Source organism: Tupaia chinensis, unplaced genomic scaffold (genome assembly GCF_000334495.1).
Source record: "Tupaia chinensis unplaced genomic scaffold, TupChi_1.0 Scaffold000575_1, whole genome shotgun sequence".
Taxonomy (NCBI): domain Eukaryota; kingdom Metazoa; phylum Chordata; class Mammalia; order Scandentia; family Tupaiidae; genus Tupaia; species Tupaia belangeri.
The window spans coordinates 2,963,213-2,990,513 of record NW_006160089.1 but is presented as its reverse complement, the minus strand read 5'-3'; the positions used below and the strand labels follow the sequence as shown (position 1 = coordinate 2,990,513).

Genomic DNA, 27,301 nt, shown 5'->3' with positions numbered 1-27,301 from the left:
CCAGAATATCCTCAGCAACCTGAGCTTGTGCACTGAGTCTAGGGCTGGGATCATCTGCAGGAGAAAGGAGAGAGAGAATTAGCTCCTTTGGTCTGTGCCAACTCTGACGTTAGTATGACACCAGCAGCATAATCGCAAAGGCGGATTAGGAGGCAAGACTTAAAAAGAGCACATATCTCAATGTTAAGAGGCACCATGCAGCTGCCGACTCGTCTTATTCCTAGGTTGAGGAGCCTTGCCAAAGCAGGAAACTGGGAGGAGGAGCTCCACTTTCTCAACACCAGAATTCTGCATGACAGTGTCAAAGTTCAGTGCAGACTGAATGGATGATGGGTTTCTAAAATGTTTACACTCAAATCACTTATTAGCAATTTGTGCTAACAGAACACCGTATAATGCATTTTTATATGCAGAATTCATTTATTCAGACATCTCCATGCTAAAGAAAGAAAAAAAAATAACTGTTCAAACTTAGGTTTAAAGTCTTTTTAATAAAAAATAATGCCTTTCTCCAATTCTTCCTTCATAAATCTCTGCAGCACATCTGAAAACAACAGATATTCCTATTCTGACTAGATCTCACCTTGACAGTGCAGTTGCTGGGACAGAGCACCTTTCCATAAGCACGGTTGTCAGAGGCACTCTAGGAAATCTAGACATTTGTGGGGAGTGCTGGAATTGTACCTGGGATGCACAGGGACAACCTCATCGCAATTGTAAATGCATCTCTGTTTACAGACAGGATTTAATCTCGTCAACAAAATCAGCAAATCAAAAATGTTATTCTGGAGTCTAGGCCAAGTAGGTAGCCATAAAAATCCTTGTTCTGATAGAATCCCACTTTTAAAAAATTCTAAATCCCTAAATTATATGTGTCTGTAGGTGTGTAAGTAATAGCAGCCAACATCAAAAGCACCAAACATTTACTGAGCACTTACTATGTGCCAGGTACTATGCTAAGCCCCTCATATGGGCTATCTTAATTATTAAACAATCTCATGGGAAGATGCTATGATCACCCCATTTTATAGAAGAGGAAACCAAGGCACAGAGAAGTCAAATACCTTTCTATCGGGCTCTTCTTTTGTTTCCATGAAACAAATTTGGTATTTATACCTCCAAAAAATTGTAGTAAACTATATACAGAAAAAATTTCCAAAGTAATTTAATATTTCTGCTTTAATGATATTTTTATTCATGATAAAAGATTCTTAATCATAGCTAGCCTCTCCAAAATGTGATCTGATAAAACTTTTATTGTTACAGAATCTTGTTTTGAAAGGTAAGTACTTTTTGGTTATTTTTTAGTGCTGTTGAAGGCTCTAAAAAAGGACAATACAATTTGGCTAAACACAATGAAGGCCATAATGTTGCTTATAACTTTAAAAATGCTACACCAAGAAGTTAATTAAATCAAAAATGCCAACTACACAAAGTTGTGAGCACTACTTTCACAGTAAAAACTTGAGAACAATGTAAATGTCCAACAGTAAGAGAATGTTTACACTGTAGGAAAATCATACAATAGAATATTTTATAGCCAAAAAAAAATTATAAACAAACTTATGTCTAGCAGAAATTGGGAGAAGGCATACAAAAACATGTGGTTAAAAAAAAAAAATCACAAAGTTACATACATAACCTAATTCAATTATGAAAAAGCCATAAACAAATAAGGGAAAAGGTTGGGAAAGAACATGAAAAAAAATAAATAAATAAAAAACAGTAGCTAAGTGGCAAAAGTTATGGAATGGTAAGAATCTTAACATTTAGAGGCCAGCAGATGGCATAATGATTACATCGCTGGACTCCCACATAGTCAACCACAGTTCAAGTGCTGGGCCCAGTGGCTTAAAATTTACGTCAGGCATATGTCTGTGTGCCCAAAATTCTGAGAAGAGAAAGGAGGAGAAGAGACTGTGGCATGGCCATCCCTCCTGGGGGGTGATTTCTTGGACATCTCCTGCTATTCAAAAACCTTTATTCTAGGGACATCACCATATTGATAAGACCCAGATGCATAAAGCACAGATGCATTTGCTAGGACATGGAAACAGTTCTAAACATACAGAACTAGTCACTGAAATCATATGCATTAAATTGGGATTCTACCTGTACTCGCTGAACTCTTTTAGCAGAATGTTCTTTTGAAATCTATCTCATTTATTACTGAAAAATCTTCATTTCAACTTGGTAAGATAACATTATTTTAAATCAAGATATGAAAACATGAGGTGAGAAATGAACTTCCATCTAGATGCCTTGTAGCCACTGGAAACAAGACACAGCTGTCAAACTCAAAGCTGGTCCTTAACGCTACTTCTTAAACTCTTTCCTTTCAGGGTGCTCATTCAAACTATGCCCCCCAAAAGCTGCAGAAATACAAAGGCTGAACAAGGTAAAAACCCATGTCCTAGTTATACTTTCCTTGAGTCAGACAGCAATGACTATTAAAATGACTCAAGCTGTAAAAAATTAGTGAATTAAAAAAGTTTTATTATAATGGTAGGCATTTATGATATTGTTTGAAGAAACACTTTGCCACAAAAAGGAATTAACTAGGTAAAAGAGAATTTCACTATGATCCTGAACAATCCAGAACAAGCTATAGACAGAAATAAATTTAGAGTTCTAAGATCAAGGTTAGAGATCAGTGATCCGAGATACAGCATGCACAGCATGAACACCGTCACCCCTAAAAGGCACTGCGTCATCATCCCACTAATGATGAGCTGGAGGGTAGCCTAGAGGCTCGGGGTCAGGGGCCTCGTTATGAACGGAAGTTATGGTAATGAGGATGATGATGGAGGTGGGGTCTGCAAGAAGAGCACACTGAGAGTCACTGTGGCCACCACGTGGAAACCACAGAGCTATGAAGAACACACTCCCCACTGAACACATACAGACACACTCTTCTAAAAAGGCAACGCTATGGCACCCAAGAAAAAGTGTTATGAAATATGTGCTCTGGGAATGAAGGAGCCAGGAAGTCCATGGGTCTACAAACCTGTGAGTGTTGAGAATCTGTCAGGCCCCAGATCATCTTTGTCTTTTTCTTGTTTTTCTTTCTTTCTAAATGGTATAGGAGCTGGAAATTAAATAAAGTCAGTAGTGTGACATATAACATACTGCACTACTCGGAAGTTAACTGGTGTGCCAACATTTCTAAGTGAAAAGAGGGTGAAGAGTTTAAAAGCTAAAAAATGGGAAGTGTCGATTGAGATAACTGTTCTTAAAATAGCACTGAAGGTCCTTAACTAAGCAGCTTTCAGAATGTGTTTCGGAGTCTTCTGCCATAGGAAGGAAGATTTAGCAGGAATCTGTTGGGACTAAATCAAAAACCACTGCTTCTTATGCTCAAAAACAACACAAGCAAAACTCCCAGCCTTGTTCCCTCCTCTTATCAGGTGGGCTTGTGTGGGGGCGTGAGAGCAGCTGCCTCAGCTCCGGGGACCCACAGTGCTGAGGAGAGGCCCTTGGAAGAAGCCCCTCATTACTCCTGGATGCTCTCTCCTTTCAGGGAGAGATGCGTTTGCCAACTCAAATGATGCCAGGTTACTCACCAAAAAGAAAACAATTTTATACAACTGCCTTCCATAGTAAACACTCACTGACAGCTAGGGTATAAATATTCTTAATGAACATAGACATAAAAAGGTCAAATTGACTCCAGGAATGTGAAGTATGGATTTTCAGTGTTTGGTTACCAACAGCATCCCATTTTTTTACAGTAATTAATAGCAATATGTAAGTCAAAAGTCCTACTTGTTTAACTTCAATGGTATGTGACCAGCATGACTTCTACTTATGAAACCACCACCCCTTCCTGCAAAGAACAGAACATTTCTAAAGCTCTACTTCAGCATTCATCTGTGTAAAACCAATGTCTACATCCTCAAACCAGCTAGAAAAAAAGCCCGGCAAGCCTCACAGAGGAGTTGAGATACTGGCTCTCTGAAAGAAATTTGGGGGCTTTGCTCCTTGTTGCTAATTCAGCATTCTAATATTTTATAAAATTACCTTTAGGCATGGCTGAAACAAAACGTTTTCTCCACCAAGGTCTGTTCCTGTCTGATTTCTCATCATCGCTATCTTTGCGTTCTTCAGTCTGTAGAAAAAGTTTGATGCTTTATTTGGAGTAGGGAGCAGAATAAATTACTACAAAAGTCTTTCAGTAAGTCTAAAATATAAAAACCAGTCTTGTTTGCCTTAAAACTGTCCTTACTGCCATGCAGACAACTTGGGAACATGGAAGCACACCCTCAGACACCAGACTGTGATAAGCTAAAAGGGAGGTGCTATCTCATTACTGTAAGTAAATTAAAAGCTATTAAGGTGACTGGATCCCACAAGGCTAACTGTGCAGTCCACATCCCAGACCCAGTGGCTTGAAAATCACACTGGGCACTGCGTGCATGCCCCAAGTCCTGAGAGGAGACTGGAGGAAAAGGTACTGCAGCAGCATAGCCATCCTTCTAGGGGATGATTTCTGCCCCCACCTCCCTCTCTCTGGTGAGTACATGCAACCTACTGCAAAAAATTCAAAACAAACAAACCAAAAAGCTTAATATAGAGTCTCGTATAGAGTAGGTGCTCAGTAAATACTGATGGGAGAAGTAAATGCAGTGCAAATAGACTTTAGGGAGGAGGTGAGATAGAAACGCTAGCAATAACCATAATAAAAATGAGTATTTACTATAGGCCAAACACTGAGCATACAGACACACAGTATCTCCTTCAATCTTCACAAAGCCCACAGGAGATAGGTCCTATTATTAAAATTCCTGTTTATGGATAAGAAACGTGAGGGTGAAAAGCATTATCTTCCCATCTTCCCCAAAGTTACACAGCTGAGACTCAAACCTACACCTGACCAACTTCCAAGTTCCTGTCTGTCTGTTAAGTTTATCTCATTCTTCCATGAATGAGAGAGGCAGACAGAGAACCTCAACAGATCTTGATGCCACAATCTACTGTCACTCTTAGCCAGCTCAGATCACAGGCAAGGACATGCTTGGCGTATTGAGGAAGGCCTCTAGACTTAAACAGGGAACCTTCCCATGTGGCAGTGACTTGCAGAGCTTTACATTTAACCACTATGCCACCATATGGCCCTGTTTTTTATTATTATTATTATTATTATTATTTTAATGAGAGAGCACACACACATAAGCATATGGGAATAATGGAGAGAGAGAGAGAGAGGTATCTCTCATAGTCTTGCTATTGGAATTCTCTTCCTAGACCCACAGTCAGCTAGGATTAGATGTGTACTACTGTACCCAGCCTGCTCTGGCTGGTCCAAGATCCAGACCTGAGTTTCCATGTAGCTCTGGCCTCACACTCTAGAATCCTAAGGCTTGCACCACCACAGCTGGGCCAAAAGTTCATGTTCTGACCACCAATTATACTGAGTTACCATTAACACACCCTACCCGAGGGCAAGATCTATAATTACTTTACTAGCCTATCATGTGACCAGGACACTCAGTTACTTCCCATGTTTTCATATACAAAATTCTAAAAATACCAGTGGCCTTGTGGATATCTGGCTGGCTGGATCCCATGGGGCCAAATGCACATTCATGTCCCAGACCCAGCAGCTTGGAAAACATACCAAACACATGTGCATGTATGCCCAAGGTCCCAAAAGCAGAGATAAATGGAGAGAAGGGACTGTAGGTGGCCCCCCCTAAACAAAAACATGCTTAAAGAATGGCAGAACTGTGTCAAAGGAACCGAGAGGCAGCATAACGGAGCACCCACTGGCCAAATCAGGGACAGCTGAGTTTCAAGATAAATGATCGTAACAAACACACTAAATAGAAAACTGGAAGACCAGGTATAATAAATAATCAAATTAAAATCTGATGAAGAACAGATAGTTATATATTTTCCAAGTTCCTCCCCCAAAAAAGACTTATTCATTACAAAGGAAAAAAGAGTAACATTAGCGTGGTGAATCCTGGCAGACAACACTTTCATGAAATGGTCCAAATGAACACCACAGTAATGGGACAAATTAAATTTGTGTGCTGCCAGGCAGGAGGCAATAAAAAGACGACAGCGTTGCTCTGATGATATTCCTGTCAACGATTAATAAACCAAATAATCATGAGGAAACATCAAACTCAAATTGACGGACATTCTAAAAAATAACTGGCCTGTAATTTTCAAGAATGTCAGAGTCACAAAAGTTAATGAAAGAGCTAAGTCACGGTGATGTGAGCTGCTAAGTCACTGCTGCTTAGAGGCCAAGGCCTTACGGGAGGCCAGGGTTCAGATCCCAGCCCAACCGAAAAGAGGAGGAAGAGATCCTGGGGGGAGGGGAGAAAAGAGAGAGAGGAAAAAAAACTCTTTCTCACATAAAAAGTCATGAAAAAACTGAGGAAGTATTCTGGACAAAGACCAAAAAACATGACAACTAAAAATGATATATTCTAAATGAGATATATTCTAAATGAGATATATTCTAAGTGGGAATGGGGTGTGAGAATTAGGTGGTAGAAACATATCAATGGGTGATTATAACTGATGTGTAGAATGTACCTATCTGTAGGAAACTTAAGCCAAAGTATTCAGGGTGATAGAGCACAGGCTGGCAATTTAGCTGTTAATGGAGAGAACGTGTTTGTTTTTAAAGAATTAATTTTATTTATGATGATGATGATGATGATTTTTAATTTGCTATAGGACACGTGCGCTCACCAGAGAGAGAGAGAGAAATGAGAGAGACAGACAGAGAAAGTGAGAAAGCAACGTGCTAGGTCTGGGACTTGACACACGAGGAAATGTTTTCTTAACATACTTGCAGCTTTTTTGTAAATTTATGATTGTCTCAAAATAAAAAAATAGCATCCTATGAAACCAGCTCAGAGAAACACTATGAACATACTTTAAAAAAAAATTAGATACAAAATTGCTTGAGGTAAAGCTAAGAGAGTCATAAAAAGTTTGTAAAACAGTATTACTACAAAACCAAAGTTACATAGGTTTCTTATGGGTTGTGGCTGTGAATACAGTAGACAGACAAATCATCTTCACGACTGAAGGTATTGTCCATCCTTACTCCCAGGTTTATACAACCTGCATTAATTTCAGATATCAAGAGAAGCAAGCAGACACAACACTAAGGCTGGCCACCATGACAGCAGATTCTAACATGGCCCGGGTCCCGTACCTCTCCTCTTGAAGAGTCCTTACTGGGGGATGAAGATGATGAGTGAGGGGCAGCCACCAAAGAAGTAGCACCAATGGCTGCAGCCGGAGGGAGTTCTCGCTCTTCATTCCCTGGACGTCGGTTCCAGCTGGGGTCGCTCATAGGGCGTCGGACAGAAGACACTATATCAGAGCTCCTGCTGCGAACCAGTCTCTCAGGGTAAGAGTGCCTTTGCCTGAATGCCTCCATTTCAGCTGGAGTCAAAATATGGGACCCAAAGTTTGGCAACCTGGCCTCATTTCCTCCCACAGCTCCTTCCAGGATTGGGGGATCTGGTGGTGGATGTGATGGCCTAGCATAGTGAACCTTAGGCCTTACCACAGCAGCAGCCCCTGCAACACAGAAAAATAAAGCTCTGTAACTGAGACCCACTAATCCAACAAAGGCATTAACAAAGAGCTCTGGTCTCTCTCTTCTGTCTACAAGGTCAGAGAGTGCATTTCCCAGGTTTACCTTCATGTGAAGACAGTGGGTCAAACATGGCAAGCAGAGACTCTGACTGAGAAGGAGGAGAAGTCAGCTGATGGGCACCTAAAACAGGAGGGCAAACTGTGAGAATGAGCCAGAAGTCAGCACAGGGGAACTGTACTATTTCCTTCCAGATTTTCTAATGGCTTATCATTTTGTATATAAAATTCTATTAACTTTTAGACCTAATATGTTCTATTTTACAGGTTATTTTTCTTTCTTCCTTCTTCCTTCTTTTCCTCCCTTCCCTTCCCTTTCTCTCTCTCCTCTTTCTCTTTCTCTTTTTCTGGCTACAGGGTGTGTGCGTTCACTGAGAGACAAAGATGAAAAGTAAAAAAGCAACCACAGAGAGGATGGCCGCACCAAATCCCTTCCCCTCTTTACCTCTCAGGATTCTGGGTGCACATGTGCCCAGAGTGTACTTCAAGCCACTAGGTCCAAGACGTGAACCATGTAGTCAGCCACATAGCACCAAAATGCCTTAACCACCATGCCACCAGCTGACCCATTATTTCAGTCTTTAAAAAAAAAAAAAAAAAAAAAAGACATGTATAAATTCTAATAAGTGGATATATCAACATTTACTTAGCCAGGACCAGCAGATGGCTGCCATGTAGTTATTCGCAGTTCAAGTCCCAGACCTGGCGGCTTAGAAAACTCAAGCCAGGCATGTGTGTGTGTACACGCAAAATCCCAAAAAAGAGATTAAAGGAGAAGAGACTGCGACATGGCCATTCTCCCTGGGGGTGACTTCTCGCTTTCTATCTCTCTGTCTCTCCAGCGTGACAGTGTCAGTTTTAATCATAAACGTGATCATTTCCAAGTCACTCTCATTTTCCCTTCTTACCATGAGTTATTTCATCCATGTCTGGACTAGTGACAGAATCTTTACCCCCAAAGTCAGAACTGCACTCAGATCTCAGGTCTTCAATCTTATTGGGAATATCCTCTGAGGTTGCACTTATGCCTTTAAAATAGATAAATAAAAATGAAAAATTAACAACCAGAAAAGCAAGATAACTACACAACAAGTAAATGAAGTCTGGAGAAATTTAAACATTCTGAAATTGTGTGTCCCAGTTCTGCACATGTAAGGTCTTTAGCACCTTTTATCATATTATTTAAATATACTTATCTTGCTTTACACAACATAATAGAATTATCATGTTATACCTGAATACAGTAGCAGAGGCTACCAAGAATACAAAGAACTATAGAGGGACTGCTTGCAAATTTCTTCGGCAGGCTCTACTAAGCCACACATTAAGTTCCTAAAGATTCAAGGTGCCACAGAATCATTTCGCTTTCTGGAAATTCCTCAGCTCTTAAATAAAACCTCTTCAGTATCAACTTTATATAAACAGGCGGAGAGAAGAACACCTTCAAATCCCTATTCCTTAGAACAAGACAGACATACCCGACACAACACTGAGGCCTGGTGTGCTGGGGCGGGAACTGACCTCCCTGACATCCGTATCATCAGATGTGCTACCCAGTCCAGAACAGCTCTCCAGTTCTTGCAGACGCTCCTCCTGCTTTAGGTCTGGGGCCTCTAAATAAAAGATAGGAGGTGTCACATTAGTGATTCTGTTGGCATGCTACAATTTCAGCTTTTGTGATCCAGATAAACAAAGCTACCAGAGCATGAATGAAATCAGTGTAAATAGATTTCTAAGTCCGGGCCACTTCAACAAAGCCAGTTAGATTAAGTGCTAAATAAGTCAAGGTTGTGATTTTCATCCCAATATAGGCCAGTTCATTGTGTACAGGCAAAAACTCTGTTTTTAATTCACTAACCACATAGAGTATGCTATTGATTAACATATAAACTGGACAAGAGTATGCAGTAACTTAGTACTAAACCAACCAGTTCCTTAAAAATAGTAACTGCTAAGGATATTGTCTCCTACTTGTCCCCAGACAAGGTTAGCATGTCTGAACATTTTATCATTATAAAACAGTATCAGAATCACTTAAATATTCTTGAGTCAACTAAATCACACAGAATGTAACACAGATATAGTTACTTATATTTGTATGATGGCAAAGATTTGTCTTCATAATGAGAATAAAAAATAGAAATGCAATGCTTAAGTAAAGAGAAAGTATAAAACACTTTATATACATTTATGATAACTGTGCAAAAGAATCCTCAGGACTACAGTCTCCATTTAAACATATTTCAAAAACTCATTTGACATTTTTTAAAGGGTCAAGGGTCAAGGAAAAAATCTAAGCCTGCCTATCAGGCAGTTCACCTTTCGGGGTCTGAGCTACATGGCTACTCCTATTCTGGGATGAGTGAGTGGGACTGAACTGAGCGACCCACATGAAACTCTAAGGAACTACTCACAACTGCTTCCAAAATAGTGGGACACGAGTCAGAGCACGCCTGCTATCCAGCACTGCATTTGCTTCTTAATGAACAGAAAATATCCTAAACTAATTTTATATGCAGAACTCCTAGCAATGTGATTGCCTCACATTTGTCAAATATACATTTGACAAAATATACATAAACACAGAAATTAGGATATCTTACAGTTAAAGCTTCTGTGCAAATGAAAAAGCAAACAATGACAGCATACTAACCTGAGTCACTTGGCAATACCTCTACACTCCACGCTTCGCTTGTTGTCTCTGATATAGTAGAACCAGTGCAGGGGTCAAGAAGCACTGACCCTGAACCTGGCAGGCACAGCAAACTGCCTAACATGTTCTCTGCTGCTGCACCTGTATAACCAGTGGGGAGCAAAGGGTTAACAAAGATCCAGACACAGAACTGTGACAGTGGAGAAAAGCCAAACACTAAGCTAACAAAATCTCTCTCTCCACAAAAAAAGAAGCCAACGTGAGTATAATTTCAATCAAGCACAACACTAAGATCACAAGTTCCCACTTGGCCACAAAGGTGCAAACTCCTTTTCATCAGTTTCTTCCTATTCATCTCTGACTCTCCACAGAGAAACACATTAGGTCAAGTTATTTCAACTAGCTTTCACTTCATTTTTCAGGAGTTTTATGTGTGTCCTTAATATCTTTCTAAAAATGATTGTCCTACAGAAATGAAAAACACTCAAATTTAAACACAGAAAGTTACAGTAGCCAAATATGTTTTCTCCTGGCACATTAGCCACATATTCAGGGCAATAAAATATATTTGCAGGAAAATACACATCTTTGGAGCACTCGTTTGACTGCAAATACAACTTATTGCTCAAATACAGCTTACTGCCGAGAACAATACCACTTTGGCATCTGGAACAAGTAATACAAAAACAATTAAGAAATCTATTTACACTACTTAGAAATACAAGTAGAAAGGATTAAACATTATTGTACATCCATATTAAAAATACTCAAGTTCAAGATGCTCTACTGCTTTTGATTAAAACTAATAAAAAGAATTCTACTTCAGTGCATGAAAAAAGTTTTGAAAAAGAGTAACTGGTAAAAGTTACCTTTCAAAGCTTTATTGTGAAATAATTACAAACACAGTATGTCTGGAACTTGCCTAAACATAATGGAGGGCGGGGATAAAGGGATAGTGAATGAGAGAACAGACAGGGAAAAACTGGCCGAGTGTGTCTAATTGTGGAAGCTGAGTGCTGAGTACCCCGGGTTCATGACGCCATCTGCTCTTTCTACTTGTTTAAAATTTGCAGTGATTAAAAAAAAAAGTCAGGGGCCAGCAGGTGGCATGGTGGTTAAGGTATTGGGCTCCTACATGGCCATCTGTGGTTCAAGTCCCAGACCTGGTGGCTTGCTTTCTCATTGCCCCCTCACTCTGTCCCTCTCTGGTCAAATTAAAAAATAAATTAACAAAGTTGAATAAAATAATTCTATTTACAAATGTCTACTGCAATTTAAATAAAAATTAAAAACATTTTAAAGTATTTAGTAGACACACCCAACAAAAATTATATCTGGGTCTTTTTTAAGTGTTTTTTTTCTTCACCAATCTAAATATGAAAGCAAAATATCTTCTGCAGAAATATTTTGATGATATTTTTACAGTGAGTTTTCCCATTTTTTAAAAATAATTATTCTATTTAACTTTATTTATTTAAATTTGACCAGAAAAGGACAGAATGAGAGAATGAGAGGACAAGTGAGAAAGTCAGCCGCCAGGTCCGGGTCTCAAAATGGTTGGCCATGTGGGAGTCCAGCACCTTCTTTTTTAAGTGTTTTTTTTCTTCACCAATCTAAATATGAAAGCAAAATATCTTCTGCAGAAATATTTTGATGATATTTTTACAGTGAGTTTTCCCATTTTTTAAAAATAATTATTCTATTTAACTTTATTTATTTAAATTTGACCAGAAAAGGACAGAATGAGAGAATGAGAGGACAAGTGAGAAAGTCAGCCGCCAGGTCCGGGTCTCAAAATGGTTGGCCATGTGGGAGTCCAGCACCTTTAACCACCACTCCATCTGTAGGCCCCAAGTTTTCCCATTTTTTTTAATGTCTTAATTTTCATTGCTACATTTACTGTAGGCTGCACAAGAACTTTTACTCTCTTGTGACTGTACTTCAGGCTTTCTAAATTGCCCAGCTGATCTCCTAGATTTTATATGTTACCCATGGTTTATTCTCGTGTTCTTTTTGTATTTATAACTTAGGCTGTATTAAGCAAATGCAAGGTTATACATTTAGCTAATAGTAGCTGAAAGACAATTCAGATGATTATGATTTTATTTGGCTTAAGCTGTACTAGTTCATTTCATGAGGAAATGATGCTGTAGACAAATGTAAATAAAGCCTGTGAGTAAAGGGGGAAAAAAATGAAAAAATGAAAGAAAAAAAGAAAATGAAGATGGTGGTTATAAGACTGTATGAATCTCTCAGAAGTCATAAAACAGCACCCTAAAAAAAGGTAAATTTTTTCTTCATTGGGGCCGGGGGCTAGGGAGGACACAGACATGAATCACTGACAGGATCTTGTCCTATTGTGATGCCCCTGCCCCAGCCTCCCAACTAGCCACTATTACATGCGTAATCATGCCCAGCTTGTTCAGGTTGGCTCAGGAACCAAACCAAGGCTTCCCATGTAGCTTCCAGCATCTCAACCAGTGGTGGTACCAGTGCACAACTGCAGCTGGGCATGGGTGAATTTTAACATGTGTAAACTGTACCTCAACAAACTTAACATAAAAAAATAAGTAAATAACTTGTTGAGTTTGGGGGCTGGATGGTGGTGCAGAAGTAAAACAAAATGGTCTGAAAGGTTGACTCATAGGAGAAGGTTCTAGAATCACACCAGGGACCTCCCTAAATATACTGGGAATGCCCGTGGTAGACGCCAGGGGGAACCATGGGAAAAGACTGCTGGCGTTGCTGTCTCTCTTTCTCCAGTCCTCCTGCTCATGGAGAAAATAAATAAACTTTAAAAAAATTATGGGCCAGTAGATGGCATAGCAGTTACATTGCTGGGCTCCCACACGGCTGACTGGGGTTCAATTCCCAGACTCAGTGGCTTCAAAATCATGCCAGGCACGTGTGTGTGTGTACCCAAGATCCCGGGAAGAGAAGGAACTGTGGCACGGCCATCCCTGGGGGGATTGTCTTTCAGCTACTAATTTCTTCCACTTTCCCTCTCATTGTCGCTGTCTCTTCTCTGCCAGCTCCCCTCAAGCACATGTGCCCTAAGGCAAAAAAAACCTCTACAAAAAAGAATAAATAAAAAATATTTAACTGGTTACCCATTGGAATGGAATTAATTATTCCAGATGTGAATTTACTTTAGAGACCTTCAATACCATATCATTCCAAGATTTTATGCATTAAGTTTTATGACTAAAATTACAAGAATTTTCATCTTAAGGTAAAGTGTTTAGTCTCAAAATGAGAATATACTAACCACAGACAGATCAAGAACACATATGAGGGACCAGCAGTTAGCATAATGGCTATGTCGTTGGACTCCCATGTAGTCAACCGCAATTCGCGTCCTGGACCCGGTGACTTAAAACTCATGCCGGGCATGTGTGCGTGCGTGCCCAAGATCCCGAGAGGAGAATGGAGGAGAAGGGATTGCAGCGTGGCCATCCCCCCTAGGGGGTGATTTCTCGCTTTCTGTCTCTCTCTGTCTGTCTGGAGAGTGCACACATACTATAGCAAAAACCTCTCAAAAAAAAAAAAAAAAAAACACATACGATGCCCTGCAGACAATATGTGATGAGGAGCTAATTCGAAAGATTGGTTTTTCTCTTTTTGAGGGGCAGGGAGAGCAGTTAAATGTAAAAGGAAAAATACCACTTATATTTAAATAAAGAAAAAAGTGTACAAATGCCTTGTTCCATAGATTATCTGTTTCCCAGCTAACACACGCGCCGCATTTGTCATAGCACTAACGCTCCCTCCTGTGAAGGGCAAGTGGATATGAATAACTAAACATCAATCTTCCAGAGACATTAAATAGCAGTTACCTGCAATTTCCTGCAAGCGATCTTCATCAATGTTAGGGTCAAAGTCACTTCCCAAGACATCTGTACTCCAGGTCTCACTCACTGTTTCTGATATGTCCCTATCATCTGTTAGTCCCATCATGTCCCGAATTTCAAACTTCCTTAGCTTATCGTCAAGATTATCTTGTGTTGTAGCTAGCAAAAATAAAATTAAGCACTTTAAAAATGGTAGCACAGTCATGATTTTTAAATCTACTTTAAAGAACCTTATGTCTCTAAACTCCAAGCCACATATTTGATTTTCACTAAGTATTTAATACGCCACAATCAAGCTTGAATGTTCCACACCTGACCCCTGGGCATCATAGGTGCACAATTAAGCCCAGTCCAAACCAGAAGAAACCATCAGCTGACTCAGACTTGAAGGCAAAAACTAAATGGTTTGGGGGTGGCTTGGTATGTAGATTATTGTGATAATACTAATAAACCCATGCTAATTGGATAACTACCTCCTGCATTCTAGAGTTTTCTCTTCTACCTAGACCAATTTCTCTCAATTCACTTTTTTTGTGCTTCAAAATTTAAACCCACAACATACCAACTTCACAGGAAATCTACTCTAAGAAGGGCTTTTCCTAGGTTAGCCATCTATTGGGTTGTAGGAAAAGTCATGACGTATTTCTTCTTTGTGAAAATGTGTCATGACTTTCTGATAACCCAATATTTCCCCTTTGTCTTTCCTAACAGAATATATATAAAATATCCCTCAACTAATTTTTTTTTGGGGGAGGAGCTATAGGACACGTTGAGTTCCTGGGGGTGGGGCAATGTGAAGGTGGGAGTGAGAAATCATCCCACACACAGGGGTGATGGCTAAGCCACAACCCCTCCTCTTCCATTCTTATCTCCTGATTTTGGGGATCAGACCTGGCTTGTTTTTCAAACTGCCAAGTCTGAGACTCGAACCATGTGCTCAGCCACTTGAGATCCTGCCACTTTAACCACCGTGCCACTGGCTGGTCCTCAATTCACTTCTTAACCAAGCATTTCACAAAATAGAGACTGCAACCACCTACATCAGAATCATCCAGAAGATTTGTTAAAGAGGTGATATTCATTCAACTTCTGTCATACACTAATATCATTTTAAGTTTTTCTGCTATCTGCAGCAAATTTAATTCTGACATACTGATAAACCAATCCAGTAAATAATAGCATTACATACTCCAATGGTGATTCTCTTTTCCTTTCTAAAAATGGACTGAACCAAGATTTCTAGAAGTGAGACTTGAGAAACACAAATTTTAAAAAAGTTCTCAAGTCATTCTTATGAACACTAAAGTCTAAGAATCATGTCTGGAGCCTAGTCAGGGCATCTATATTCAGGCAGTGATGTTCAAATTAAAAAAACCCTAAAAATGTTTTCAAATTATTTGTGCTAAAGCATAAGAGGGTATCACCCTCATCCTCATCTAACCAAGAGTTTTCAACAGCTTCTGGCTTGCTCCTGAAGTATGGACTTGTACCTCTCCATAACAGGGGTCCATCCACTTATCAATATTGGCTTCATTCTTCTCTACTTGACCTGAATAAGAACGATGGTTTCCCATCTCTTTAACTTGCTATATCCATTCCCTCATCTAGAATGAACTACCTCCAACTTCGGCCCATGCAATGCCAGCCTGGCTTTAAGGCTACTGTTTTTTCCAAATGATCTTTTCCCTGACTTTCAACCACATGGATTGCTCATGAGAATGGCCAAAGCACCTTTCTGTTACTTTTAATAAGTTGTGTACCACTCTCTCCCTCTTCTAAGTTCCTTGAGTCCTGAGTATTTATTATCATATCCCTTAAATAAGACCAAATTAAGGGACCAGCAGTTGGCGTAACGGCTATGTCACTGAACTCCCATGTAGTCAACAGTGGTTCGAGTCCCGAACCAAATGGCTTAAACTCACGCTGGGCACATGTGCGTGCGTGCCCAAGATCCTGAGAGAATGGAGGAGAAGGGATTAAGGCATGGTCATACCCTTTGGGAGGTGATTTTTCACTTTCAGTCTCTCTGTCTCTGTTTTTCTGGCAGGTGCACATACTCTATAGCAAAAAAAAAAATCTCTCAAAAAAAAAAAAAAGACCAAATTGAAATATCAAATATTATAAAATTAAAAGTAAATCACATTGATTATTCCATGAAACTGGAGTCTAAATAATTCACTTGTCAACTAAACACATGTTTAAGAACTGAAGGAACTGGCCAGAAGCTGGCATAATGGCTATGTCACTGGACTCCCATGTAGTCGACCACGGTTCAAGTACCGGACCTGGTGGCTTGAAAAACATGCTAAGCCATATGCATGCGTAACCAAATCCTGAGAGGAGAATGGAGGTGAAGGGCCTGCGGTGCGGCCATCCCCCCTGAAGGATGCTTTCTCACTTTCCCTCTGTCTCTCTCCCTGGTAAGTTGCATGCATCCAATAGTAAAAAAAAAAAAGAAAAGAAAAAAAAAAAGAACAAAGAACGTTGGGAACTATAAAAAACTATGAATAAATAAATTTAAGGGTCATTATATAAACAAATTTATTCTATTACTCAACACAGCCAACTCGCATGTGAACACACTAATCTTGCAATCAGCTAACTCCTTTGCTAAGTGAGCGACTATTTAAGGGCACGTTACCTTGCTCGTGTTCCAACAGCTGCAGAGCTTCAACTCCATTACTCCCTGTCGGTCCTGCCCCAAGCTCTGACACAGACTCTCCTTCCAAGTCTAGAGAAGACACCGAATTGGAGCGGTTTGAAGGACCTAGAGAAATGTTGATCCTGTGAGTGATCTTTTGAAAACCGTCATGAGCCACCATGCAATTTTTTTATGCTTTGATCAAGTGCTTTCAATACTGCATTTATACTTAAAAAATAAACATGCCCCCTTTGAGTCAGCAATTTTTTGCTTCTAGAAATTCATCCTAAGGAACTAATCGAAAATTAACCTAAGGCTGATTATTGCAGAGTTTCTCATAATGCCTGAAAAGTGGAAGCAATCCACATGTTTAATCATGGAAGAATGCTGCAAATGATGGTATGCCCATATGAAATGAAAGAGGACTATCATTAAAAACCATGTTGTTGGGACTAGCAGATCACATAATGGTCACACTGCTCGACTCTCACATAGTCAACTATGGCTCAAGTCTTGGACCCAGTGGCTTAAAATTCAGCTGGGCATGTGTGCGTGTGTGCCCAAGACCCACAGAGCAGAATAGAGGAGAAGAGATTGCAACGTGGCCAGCGCCCCTGTGTGTGTGGGGGGGTGATTTCTGCTGTCTCTCTGTCTCTCTGGTGAGGGCACACACCCTATAGCAAAAATCTCTCTAAAAATAAATAATGAACATTTTGTTTTATGTTTTTCCCATAGGGCAGGCATGCTCACTGAAGAGAAACAGAGAGAGGGAAAGTGAGAAATCACTCATCAGTATGCCATCAATCCCTTCTCCATTCTCCTCTTGGGGAGGGACTGATGGCATATTCATAAAGAAATCTCCCAGAGTGATTTTTAAGCTGTTGGGTTGGGGATTCAAACCATGGTTGGTCATGTGAGAATCCAGCACCTTAACTACTGCACCCTCTGCTGCCCTCCCCCCCCTTTTTTAAAGGTTTTTGCCATAGGGCTGTGTGCTCACTAGAAAGAGACAGAAAAAGGGAATGTAAGAAATTACCTCTGGGAGAAACAGCCACACCATAGTCCCTTCTCCTCTATTCCCCTCTCAGGATTTTGGGCACACACACACAAGCTCCCAGCATGATTTTCAAGCCAGTAGGTCTGGGACTCAAACCCAGTTTGGTCATGTGGGAATCCAAGGACTTAACCACCACTACTTGTTGGCCCCCTAAATATTTTAAATATTATTTTTAAAATGTTAAATTACCAAAGGAAATGTAAATGATATATTATTAAACAAATAAGAAAAGATTATAAAATAAGATAAACCTAATTTGCTAGACATAATCCAAAATGTTAATTACTATGCACAGAATGGCGAAATTATAGATGATTCTATTTCTTTTCTGCATTTTCTAGAATGAACATACATTACTTATGAGATCTTCTTTAAATGAGATAAAAGAGAAGTTACTACATTTTTATGTTTACTTTAAAACATTAATAAGTTAACTCTTTACTCTTTTTCATTAAAGACAATTTGTCCAAGAATGTAAAATGACATAATCTAACTTCAGTCTTGGCTTTTCATTTTGTTATTCCTATTTCCATTGTAACCTGCTTCATAAAGGTATGTGTGAATGTGTAAATAGAGGAATTCGGAACATCGACAGTATACAAAACATCCTAAAATACTAGTAAGTTCATTCTCCCCACTTAGACATGCAGTATATCCTTCTAAAGGAGCTCTATAAGCGTTGGTATGTATTAATACTGGAAAAATAGAATTGCTGTCTTGCTGTTACTCTATTTAAGTCTCAATGAAGACTTGTATCTTTTCCATTTTATATGACCAAAGGCAAAGGCCTCTTGCAATCTTAATTTTATTCAGAGAATAATCTTTCCAGCCAACTGTTCAAACTCATTAGAGAAAAACTTCATTACTCTCCTCAGTGAGAGGCACAGATGGTATAATTATAATTTATAAGGCTCCTTTAAAGAACACAAAACATTACTTGAATCACACAACTCCTTGAATGAAGTAACCCTTCACCTTCAGATATTCCTTCCAGATTATCACTGCAGAGGGAAAAGCGCAAGGTTTTATCAGGTTTACCGTGGAGTTTGTTTTCATCAACAGGGACATCTCCTTGTCCTCCATCCGAAAGTTGCATGTTTAGGACCTGAAAGACATAATGTTGATTTTGGCTATCACAATGAAAATATTACTGATAAGAAAATGAATCATGGGGGGGCTAGCAAGTGGCATGGTAGTTGGGGTGCTGGATTCCCATATGGCCAACTGCAGTTCGAGTCCTGGACCTGGCGGCTTACTTTTTTTTTTTTCTTTTTTTTGAGAGGTTTTTTTTTGCTATAGGGCGCGTGCGCTCGCCAGACAAACGAGAGTCAGAGAGATAGAAAGCGAGAAATCACCCCCCAAGGGGGGATGGCCACGTCTCAATCCCTTCTCCTCCTTTCTCCTCTGGGGATCTTGGGGACGCACGCACACGTGCCTGGCATGAGTTTTAAGCCACCAGGTCCGGGACGCGAACCGCAGTTGACTACGTGGGAGTCCAGTGACATAGCCATTACACTAACTGCTGGTCCCACTGGCAGCTTACTTTCTCACTTTCACATACTCTCTCTTTCTCTGTCTCCCTACCGCTCTCTGGTGGGCCCTATGGCAAATTAAAATAATAATAATAATGATGATGATGATGATGCTTTTTTGTCTCTGCTGCCAGCAAGGAGCTCATGAAAAAGTTTATGGTGAAGGGGAGCAAAAAAAAGAAGCAGGTTCTAAAGCTTACCCTTGACTGTACCCACCCTGTAGAAGATAATATCATGGATGCTGCCAATTTTGAGCAGTTTCTCCAAGAAAGAATCAAAGTCAATGGGAAAGCTGGGAATCCTGGTGGAGGGGTTGTAACCATTGAAAGGAGCAAGAGGAGGATCACTGTAACTTCCAAGGTGCCTTTTTCTAAAAGGTATTTGAAATACCTCACCAAAACATATTTGAAGAAGAGTAATCAACGTGATTGGCTGCACGGAGTTGCTAACAGCAAAGAGTTATGAATTACATTACTTGCGGATTAACCAGGATCAAGAGGAGGAGGAGGAGGAGGATTAAAACTCACTTATCAGGGACCAGCAGTTGGAGTAATGGCTATGTTGCTGAACTCCCATGTAGTCGACTGCGGTTTGAGTCCCAGACCCAGACTGCCGTTCGAGTCCCACATGAACTCACGCCGGGCGTGTGTGCGTGTGTGCCCAAGATCCCGAGAGTAGAATGGAGGAGAAGGGACTGCAGCATGGCCATCTCCCCTGGGGGATGATTTCTCACTTTCTGTCTCTCTGTCTCTGTCTTTCTGGAGAGTGCACACGCCCTATAGCAAAAACCTATAAAAAAAAACCCCTCATTTATCTGAAATATTTTGTATGAGTTCTTGAATAAAACGGGAATTAAAAAAATAAAGTAATAATAAATAAAATAATTCTTTAAAAAAAAAAGTAAAGAAACCACAGGCTAGCAAGTAGTATGTTGGTTAAGGTGGCAGGATCCCACATGGCCAACTATGCAGTTTGAGTTCTAGGCCCAGCAGCTTGAGGAAGACACCAGGCACATGTGGGTCCTCAAAATCCTGAGGAGAGTAGAAGAGAGTGGATAATGGGGTGGGCAACTCCCCAACCCCTGAGGGGGCTTCCCCACTTTCTTTCTGTCTCAATCTCCGTTCAGTGCACATACCCTATAGCAAGAGAAAAAAAGAAAAGAAAACACAGGAAATACATATTTAAGTTCCTAATCTTAAATTATCAATTTCTTTTTTTAATTTGCCGAAGGGTGCGTGCACTTGCTAGTGATAGGGTGGGAGCAACATGCGCGCGTACACACACACACCCCTATGTGTTTTTCAAACCTCCAGGGTCACGACTCAAACCACATGGTCAACCATGGGGGATCCAGCTACCTTAACCACCAAGCCATAGGCTGGCCCTTAAGTTATCATTTTTAACTAAAAAGCCATGTATGAAGGCTGTCAAACTTTTAAATACCTGTGGAATAAAAGTTTAACAGTTAAAGCCCTGGAACTATAACTATCACTTTATTAGTGTCAGAGACTGAACAGACAACAATGAGCATTGGTTAGGATTATAAGAATCAGAGGCTTTGGTGTCAAGAGCCTAGTCCTTTCAGCTTTACCATGTGTCAACTATGTAATCTTGGGTAAGTTATTGAAGCTCTTAAAACCTCGATTTCTTCATCTGTCAAATGCTGACAGTAAGGTTATGTCTGGCACAAAACTGAGAATTAAATTTAACATTTCTATTTTTATTTTTTGCCTTCAGGTGTGTGAGCTTGCTGGATATATATATATAGAGAGAGAGAGAGACAGTGAGAGGGAAAGTGAGAAATCACCCCCCGGGAGGTAAGGCCATGTCACAATCCCTTCTCTTCCATTCTCCTCCCAAAATCTCGGGCACATATGCACACAAGCCTGACATGATTTTCAAATAACCAGGCCCTGGGACTTGACTTGCAGTTAGCCATGTGGGAGTCCAGCGACATAACCATTACTCCATCTGCTGGCCCCAAGAATTTAATATTTTAAATGCATACAAAATATTAGGCATGGTAAGTGACATAGTAAATCTATAGTATATCCTTTCAAAAGTTAATAAACTGGCCAGCTACGTAACACAGCAGTAATGCACTACTCAAAAGTAGGATCTCACAAAGTGACCATGGTTCAAACTGCTGTTTCAGGCCTGGTCAACCTGAAACACTGGGCTTGCACATGAATGCTTAAGATCTGACGAGCTGGAAGACTGGAGGAAGGAGACTGTGGTGTGACCAGATTCTGCAGAGAATACTCATCTCTCTTGGTCTCTCTTACCCTGTCATGTGTGTGCACACACATCCTACCATGAATTTTTTTTAATTATCTTTTGAAATTAATAAACAAATTCAACTGGGAAAAAACATGTACATTACCTTGTAAGCACCAGGATTTAATCCATCCAGTCTGAACCTCCACTTGGCCACCACATACAGGGCCACTGAAATCTATACCAGAAGCCAAACTATGACCGCCCATGCATCTCCAACTTAGAGTTGATGGCCTTATTACAACGTTTTCTATTTGTGAGATGGCATTCAAATAGCATGATTTTTCTCACTCCCTACAGTGCTCATTAACTCAGCTTTGTACGTGCATTTCTACCTTAATGAAATACAAAGTGCTTTGTTGGTAAAATATAATTTAAAAAAAGGTTTTGCTGGAAGTCTCACAGTGTTTTTTTGGGAGAGGTTTTTGCTATAGAGAGCGTGCACTCGCCAGAAAGACAGAGAGAGACAGAGAGACAGAAAGCAAGAAATCACCCCCCAGGGGTATGGCCACACTGTAATCCCTCCTCCTCCATTCTCCTCTCGGGATCCTGGGAACGCACACACATGTGCCTGGCTTGAGTTTAAGCCATTGGGTCCAGAACTCGAACCGTGGTCGACTACATGAGAGTTCAGCAACATAGCCATTATGCCAACTGCTGTCCCCACACAGTATGTTTTTAGCACCTGGAACTTGAACTAAGAGCCTCTGGCTTCCTAGGCTGCTCAGGAATATAAAGGAGGAATGGTATCTCACTTAAAAAAAATTGTCATAAAAAGTGAAGACTGGGAACCAGCAGTTAGCGTAATGGCTATGTCGCTGGACTCCCACGTAGTCGACCGCGGTTCGCGTCCTGGACCCGATGGCTTAAAACTCATGCCGGGCGTATGTGTGTGCATGCCCAAGATCCCGAGAGGAGAATGGAGGAGTAGGGATTGTGGAGTGACCATCCCCCCTGGGGGGTGATTTCTCGCTTTCTGTCTCTATGTCTCTGTCTGTCTGGCAAACGCTGTGGTCGACTACGTGGGAGTCCAGCGACAGAGCCATTACGCTAACTGCTGGTTCCTGGTCTCTCTCTTTTTCTGATAAGCACATATCCCCTCTGACAAAATTTAAGTAATAATTAAATTTTTAAAAATACTAAAATCTAACTTCATGCTTCTACACCAAAAAATCTGTGAACTTGAGGCTACACTAAAACCACAGAAACTCAAGAGTTAAGGGACCAGCAGATGGCAGCACGGTTATGTCGCTGGACTCCCACAAAGTTGACCAGTGCTCAAATCCTGGACCTGGTGACTTAAAACTCAGGCTGGGTATGTGTGTGCACGCACATGCCACCACCCACCCCTCAAATCCAAAAAGAATGGAGGAGAAGGAATTGCAGTGTGGCCATCCCCCACGGAGGGTGCATTCTCTCTGGCAAGCATACGCACACCTATACCTGAAACCCTTCCATAGGGCATGCTGCAGGTAAGTGAGCAGTTTTGCTTGCTTCAAAAACTAGCATTTAGCCCCAGGGGCATAAGATTTCAAAATGTCCCACAATACAATGGAACAGTTCCTGAAAATGAAGCATTACCACACTCAAAATTCTAGTAGTCAACCACAGTTCAAGTCTCAGACCCGGTGGCTTAAAACTCACACCAGGTAAGTATGCATGCACACCCAAAATCCTGAGAGGAAAATGAAGAAGGAATTATGATGTGGCCATACCCCCTTAGGAGTGATTTCTCACTTTCTGTCTCTGTCTCTCTGGAGAGCACACGCACCCTATAACAATCTCTTTAAATAAAAAAAATTTTCAAATACCTCCTCCACTAAAAACACTAATGTAGTACAATCTCTTACCCAAATAAGAGGTATCTATATCATCACAATAAAGCCGTATGAAGCGACCAGCAAATGGTATAGCAGTTACGCTGCTGGTCTTCCACATGGCTGACCATGGTTTGAGTCCCAGACCTGGAGGTTTGAAAATCGTGCCAGGTGTCCGGGCTGGCACATGGTGTGGTGAAGGGTACTAGACTACCACATGGTCAACCACAGTTCAAGTAGTAGCTTGCTTTCTCACTTTCTCTCTCTTTCTCTCACTCTGTCCCTCTCAAATTAAAATAAAATAAATAAAGTTACATAAACATAATTCTTTTGAAGAGGTGTTTTTTTTTTTTTTGCTATAGGGCCTGTGCACTCGCCAGAATTTTGCTATAGGGCGCGTGCGCTCGCCAGACAAACGAGAGTCAGAGAGATAGAAAGCGAGAAATCACCCCCCAAGGGGGGATGGCCACGTCTCAATCCCTTCTCCTCCTTTCTCCTCTGGGGATCTTGGGGACGCACGCACACGTGCCTGGCATGAGTTTTAAGCCACCAGGTCCGGGACGCGAACCGCAGTTGACTACGTGGGAGTCCAGTGACATAGCCATTACACTAACTGCTGGTCCCACTGGCAGCTTACTTTCTCACTTTCACATGCTCTCTCTTTCTCTGTCTCCCTACCGCTCTCTGGTGGGCCCTATGGCAAATTAAAATAATAATAATAATGATGATGATGATGATGCTTTTTTGTCTCTGCTGCCAGCAAGGAGCTCATGAAAAAGTTTATGGTGAAGGGGAGCAAAAAAAAGAAGCAGGTTCTAAAGCTTACCCTTGACTGTACCCACCCTGTAGAAGATAATATCATGGATGCTGCCAATTTTGAGCAGTTTCTCCAAGAAAGAATCAAAGTCAATGGGAAAGCTGGGAATCCTGGTGGAGGGGTTGTAACCATTGAAAGGAGCAAGAGGAGGATCACTGTAACTTCCAAGGTGCCTTTTTCTAAAAGGTATTTGAAATACCTCACCAAAACATATTTGAAGAAGAGTAATCAACGTGATTGGCTGCACGGAGTTGCTAACAGCAAAGAGTTATGAATTACATTACTTGCGGATTAACCAGGATCAAGAGGAGGAGGAGGAGGAGGATTAAAACTCACTTATCAGGGACCAGCAGTTGGAGTAATGGCTATGTTGCTGAACTCCCATGTAGTCGACTGCGGTTTGAGTCCCAGACCCAGACTGCCGTTCGAGTCCCACATGAACTCACGCCGGGCGTGTGTGCGTGTGTGCCCAAGATCCCGAGAGTAGAATGGAGGAGAAGGGACTGCAGCATGGCCATCTCCCCTGGGGGATGATTTCTCACTTTCTGTCTCTCTGTCTCTGTCTTTCTGGAGAGTGCACACGCCCTATAGCAAAAACCTATAAAAAAAAACCCCTCATTTATCTGAAATATTTTGTATGAGTTCTTGAATAAAACGGGAATTAAAAAAATAAAGTAATAATAAATAAAATAATTCTTTAAAAAAAAAAGTAAAGAAACCACAGGCTAGCAAGTAGTATGTTGGTTAAGGTGGCAGGATCCCACATGGCCAACTATGCAGTTTGAGTTCTAGGCCCAGCAGCTTGAGGAAGACACCAGGCACATGTGGGTCCTCAAAATCCTGAGGAGAGTAGAAGAGAGTGGATAATGGGGTGGGCAACTCCCCAACCCCTGAGGGGGCTTCCCCACTTTCTTTCTGTCTCAATCTCCGTTCAGTGCACATACCCTATAGCAAGAGAAAAAAAGAAAAGAAAACACAGGAAATACATATTTAAGTTCCTAATCTTAAATTATCAATTTCTTTTTTTAATTTGCCGAAGGGTGCGTGCACTTGCTAGTGATAGGGTGGGAGCAACATGCGCGCGTACACACACACACCCCTATGTGTTTTTCAAACCTCCAGGGTCACGACTCAAACCACATGGTCAACCATGGGGGATCCAGCTACCTTAACCACCAAGCCATAGGCTGGCCCTTAAGTTATCATTTTTAACTAAAAAGCCATGTATGAAGGCTGTCAAACTTTTAAATACCTGTGGAATAAAAGTTTAACAGTTAAAGCCCTGGAACTATAACTATCACTTTATTAGTGTCAGAGACTGAACAGACAACAATGAGCATTGGTTAGGATTATAAGAATCAGAGGCTTTGGTGTCAAGAGCCTAGTCCTTTCAGCTTTACCATGTGTCAACTATGTAATCTTGGGTAAGTTATTGAAGCTCTTAAAACCTCGATTTCTTCATCTGTCAAATGCTGACAGTAAGGTTATGTCTGGCACAAAACTGAGAATTAAATTTAACATTTCTATTTTTATTTTTTGCCTTCAGGTGTGTGAGCTTGCTGGATATATATATATAGAGAGAGAGAGAGACAGTGAGAGGGAAAGTGAGAAATCACCCCCCGGGAGGTAAGGCCATGTCACAATCCCTTCTCTTCCATTCTCCTCCCAAAATCTCGGGCACATATGCACACAAGCCTGACATGATTTTCAAATAACCAGGCCCTGGGACTTGACTTGCAGTTAGCCATGTGGGAGTCCAGCGACATAACCATTACTCCATCTGCTGGCCCCAAGAATTTAATATTTTAAATGCATACAAAATATTAGGCATGGTAAGTGACATAGTAAATCTATAGTATATCCTTTCAAAAGTTAATAAACTGGCCAGCTACGTAACACAGCAGTAATGCACTACTCAAAAGTAGGATCTCACAAAGTGACCATGGTTCAAACTGCTGTTTCAGGCCTGGTCAACCTGAAACACTGGGCTTGCACATGAATGCTTAAGATCTGACGAGCTGGAAGACTGGAGGAAGGAGACTGTGGTGTGACCAGATTCTGCAGAGAATACTCATCTCTCTTGGTCTCTCTTACCCTGTCATGTGTGTGCACACACATCCTACCATGAATTTTTTTTAATTATCTTTTGAAATTAATAAACAAATTCAACTGGGAAAAAACATGTACATTACCTTGTAAGCACCAGGATTTAATCCATCCAGTCTGAACCTCCACTTGGCCACCACATACAGGGCCACTGAAATCTATACCAGAAGCCAAACTATGACCGCCCATGCATCTCCAACTTAGAGTTGATGGCCTTATTACAACGTTTTCTATTTGTGAGATGGCATTCAAATAGCATGATTTTTCTCACTCCCTACAGTGCTCATTAACTCAGCTTTGTACGTGCATTTCTACCTTAATGAAATACAAAGTGCTTTGTTGGTAAAATATAATTTAAAAAAAGGTTTTGCTGGAAGTCTCACAGTGTTTTTTTGGGAGAGGTTTTTGCTATAGAGAGCGTGCACTCGCCAGAAAGACAGAGAGAGACAGAGAGACAGAAAGCAAGAAATCACCCCCCAGGGGTATGGCCACACTGTAATCCCTCCTCCTCCATTCTCCTCTCGGGATCCTGGGAACGCACACACATGTGCCTGGCTTGAGTTTAAGCCATTGGGTCCAGAACTCGAACCGTGGTCGACTACATGAGAGTTCAGCAACATAGCCATTATGCCAACTGCTGTCCCCACACAGTATGTTTTTAGCACCTGGAACTTGAACTAAGAGCCTCTGGCTTCCTAGGCTGCTCAGGAATATAAAGGAGGAATGGTATCTCACTTAAAAAAAATTGTCATAAAAAGTGAAGACTGGGAACCAGCAGTTAGCGTAATGGCTATGTCGCTGGACTCCCACGTAGTCGACCGCGGTTCGCGTCCTGGACCCGATGGCTTAAAACTCATGCCGGGCGTATGTGTGTGCATGCCCAAGATCCCGAGAGGAGAATGGAGGAGTAGGGATTGTGGAGTG

The 27,301-nt window shown here is 40.9% G+C and overlaps 1 protein-coding gene and 2 pseudogenes across 1 annotated transcript in view; 2 read left to right on the top strand and 1 right to left on the bottom strand.

The window, feature by feature from the left end:
• The window catches only part of GAPVD1 (GTPase activating protein and VPS9 domains 1), a gene marked incomplete in the record, with an annotated part of 67,031 nt that overhangs the window by 17,324 nt on the left and 22,406 nt on the right, over positions 1-27,301 (bottom strand). The window contains 11 exon segments of the mRNA XM_027775603.1: positions 1-54; positions 3,008-3,088; positions 4,021-4,108; positions 7,181-7,551; positions 7,673-7,750; positions 8,535-8,654; positions 9,105-9,239; positions 10,280-10,420; positions 14,116-14,289; positions 16,772-16,897; positions 18,804-18,933. Of these exon segments, the coding sequence (XP_027631404.1) occupies positions 1-54; positions 3,008-3,088; positions 4,021-4,108; positions 7,181-7,551; positions 7,673-7,750; positions 8,535-8,654; positions 9,105-9,239; positions 10,280-10,420; positions 14,116-14,289; positions 16,772-16,897; positions 18,804-18,933 (1,498 nt within the window).
• On the top strand, positions 19,494-19,825 carry LOC106735928 (60S ribosomal protein L22 pseudogene; annotated as a pseudogene).
• LOC106735929 (60S ribosomal protein L22 pseudogene) lies at positions 24,214-24,545 on the top strand (annotated as a pseudogene).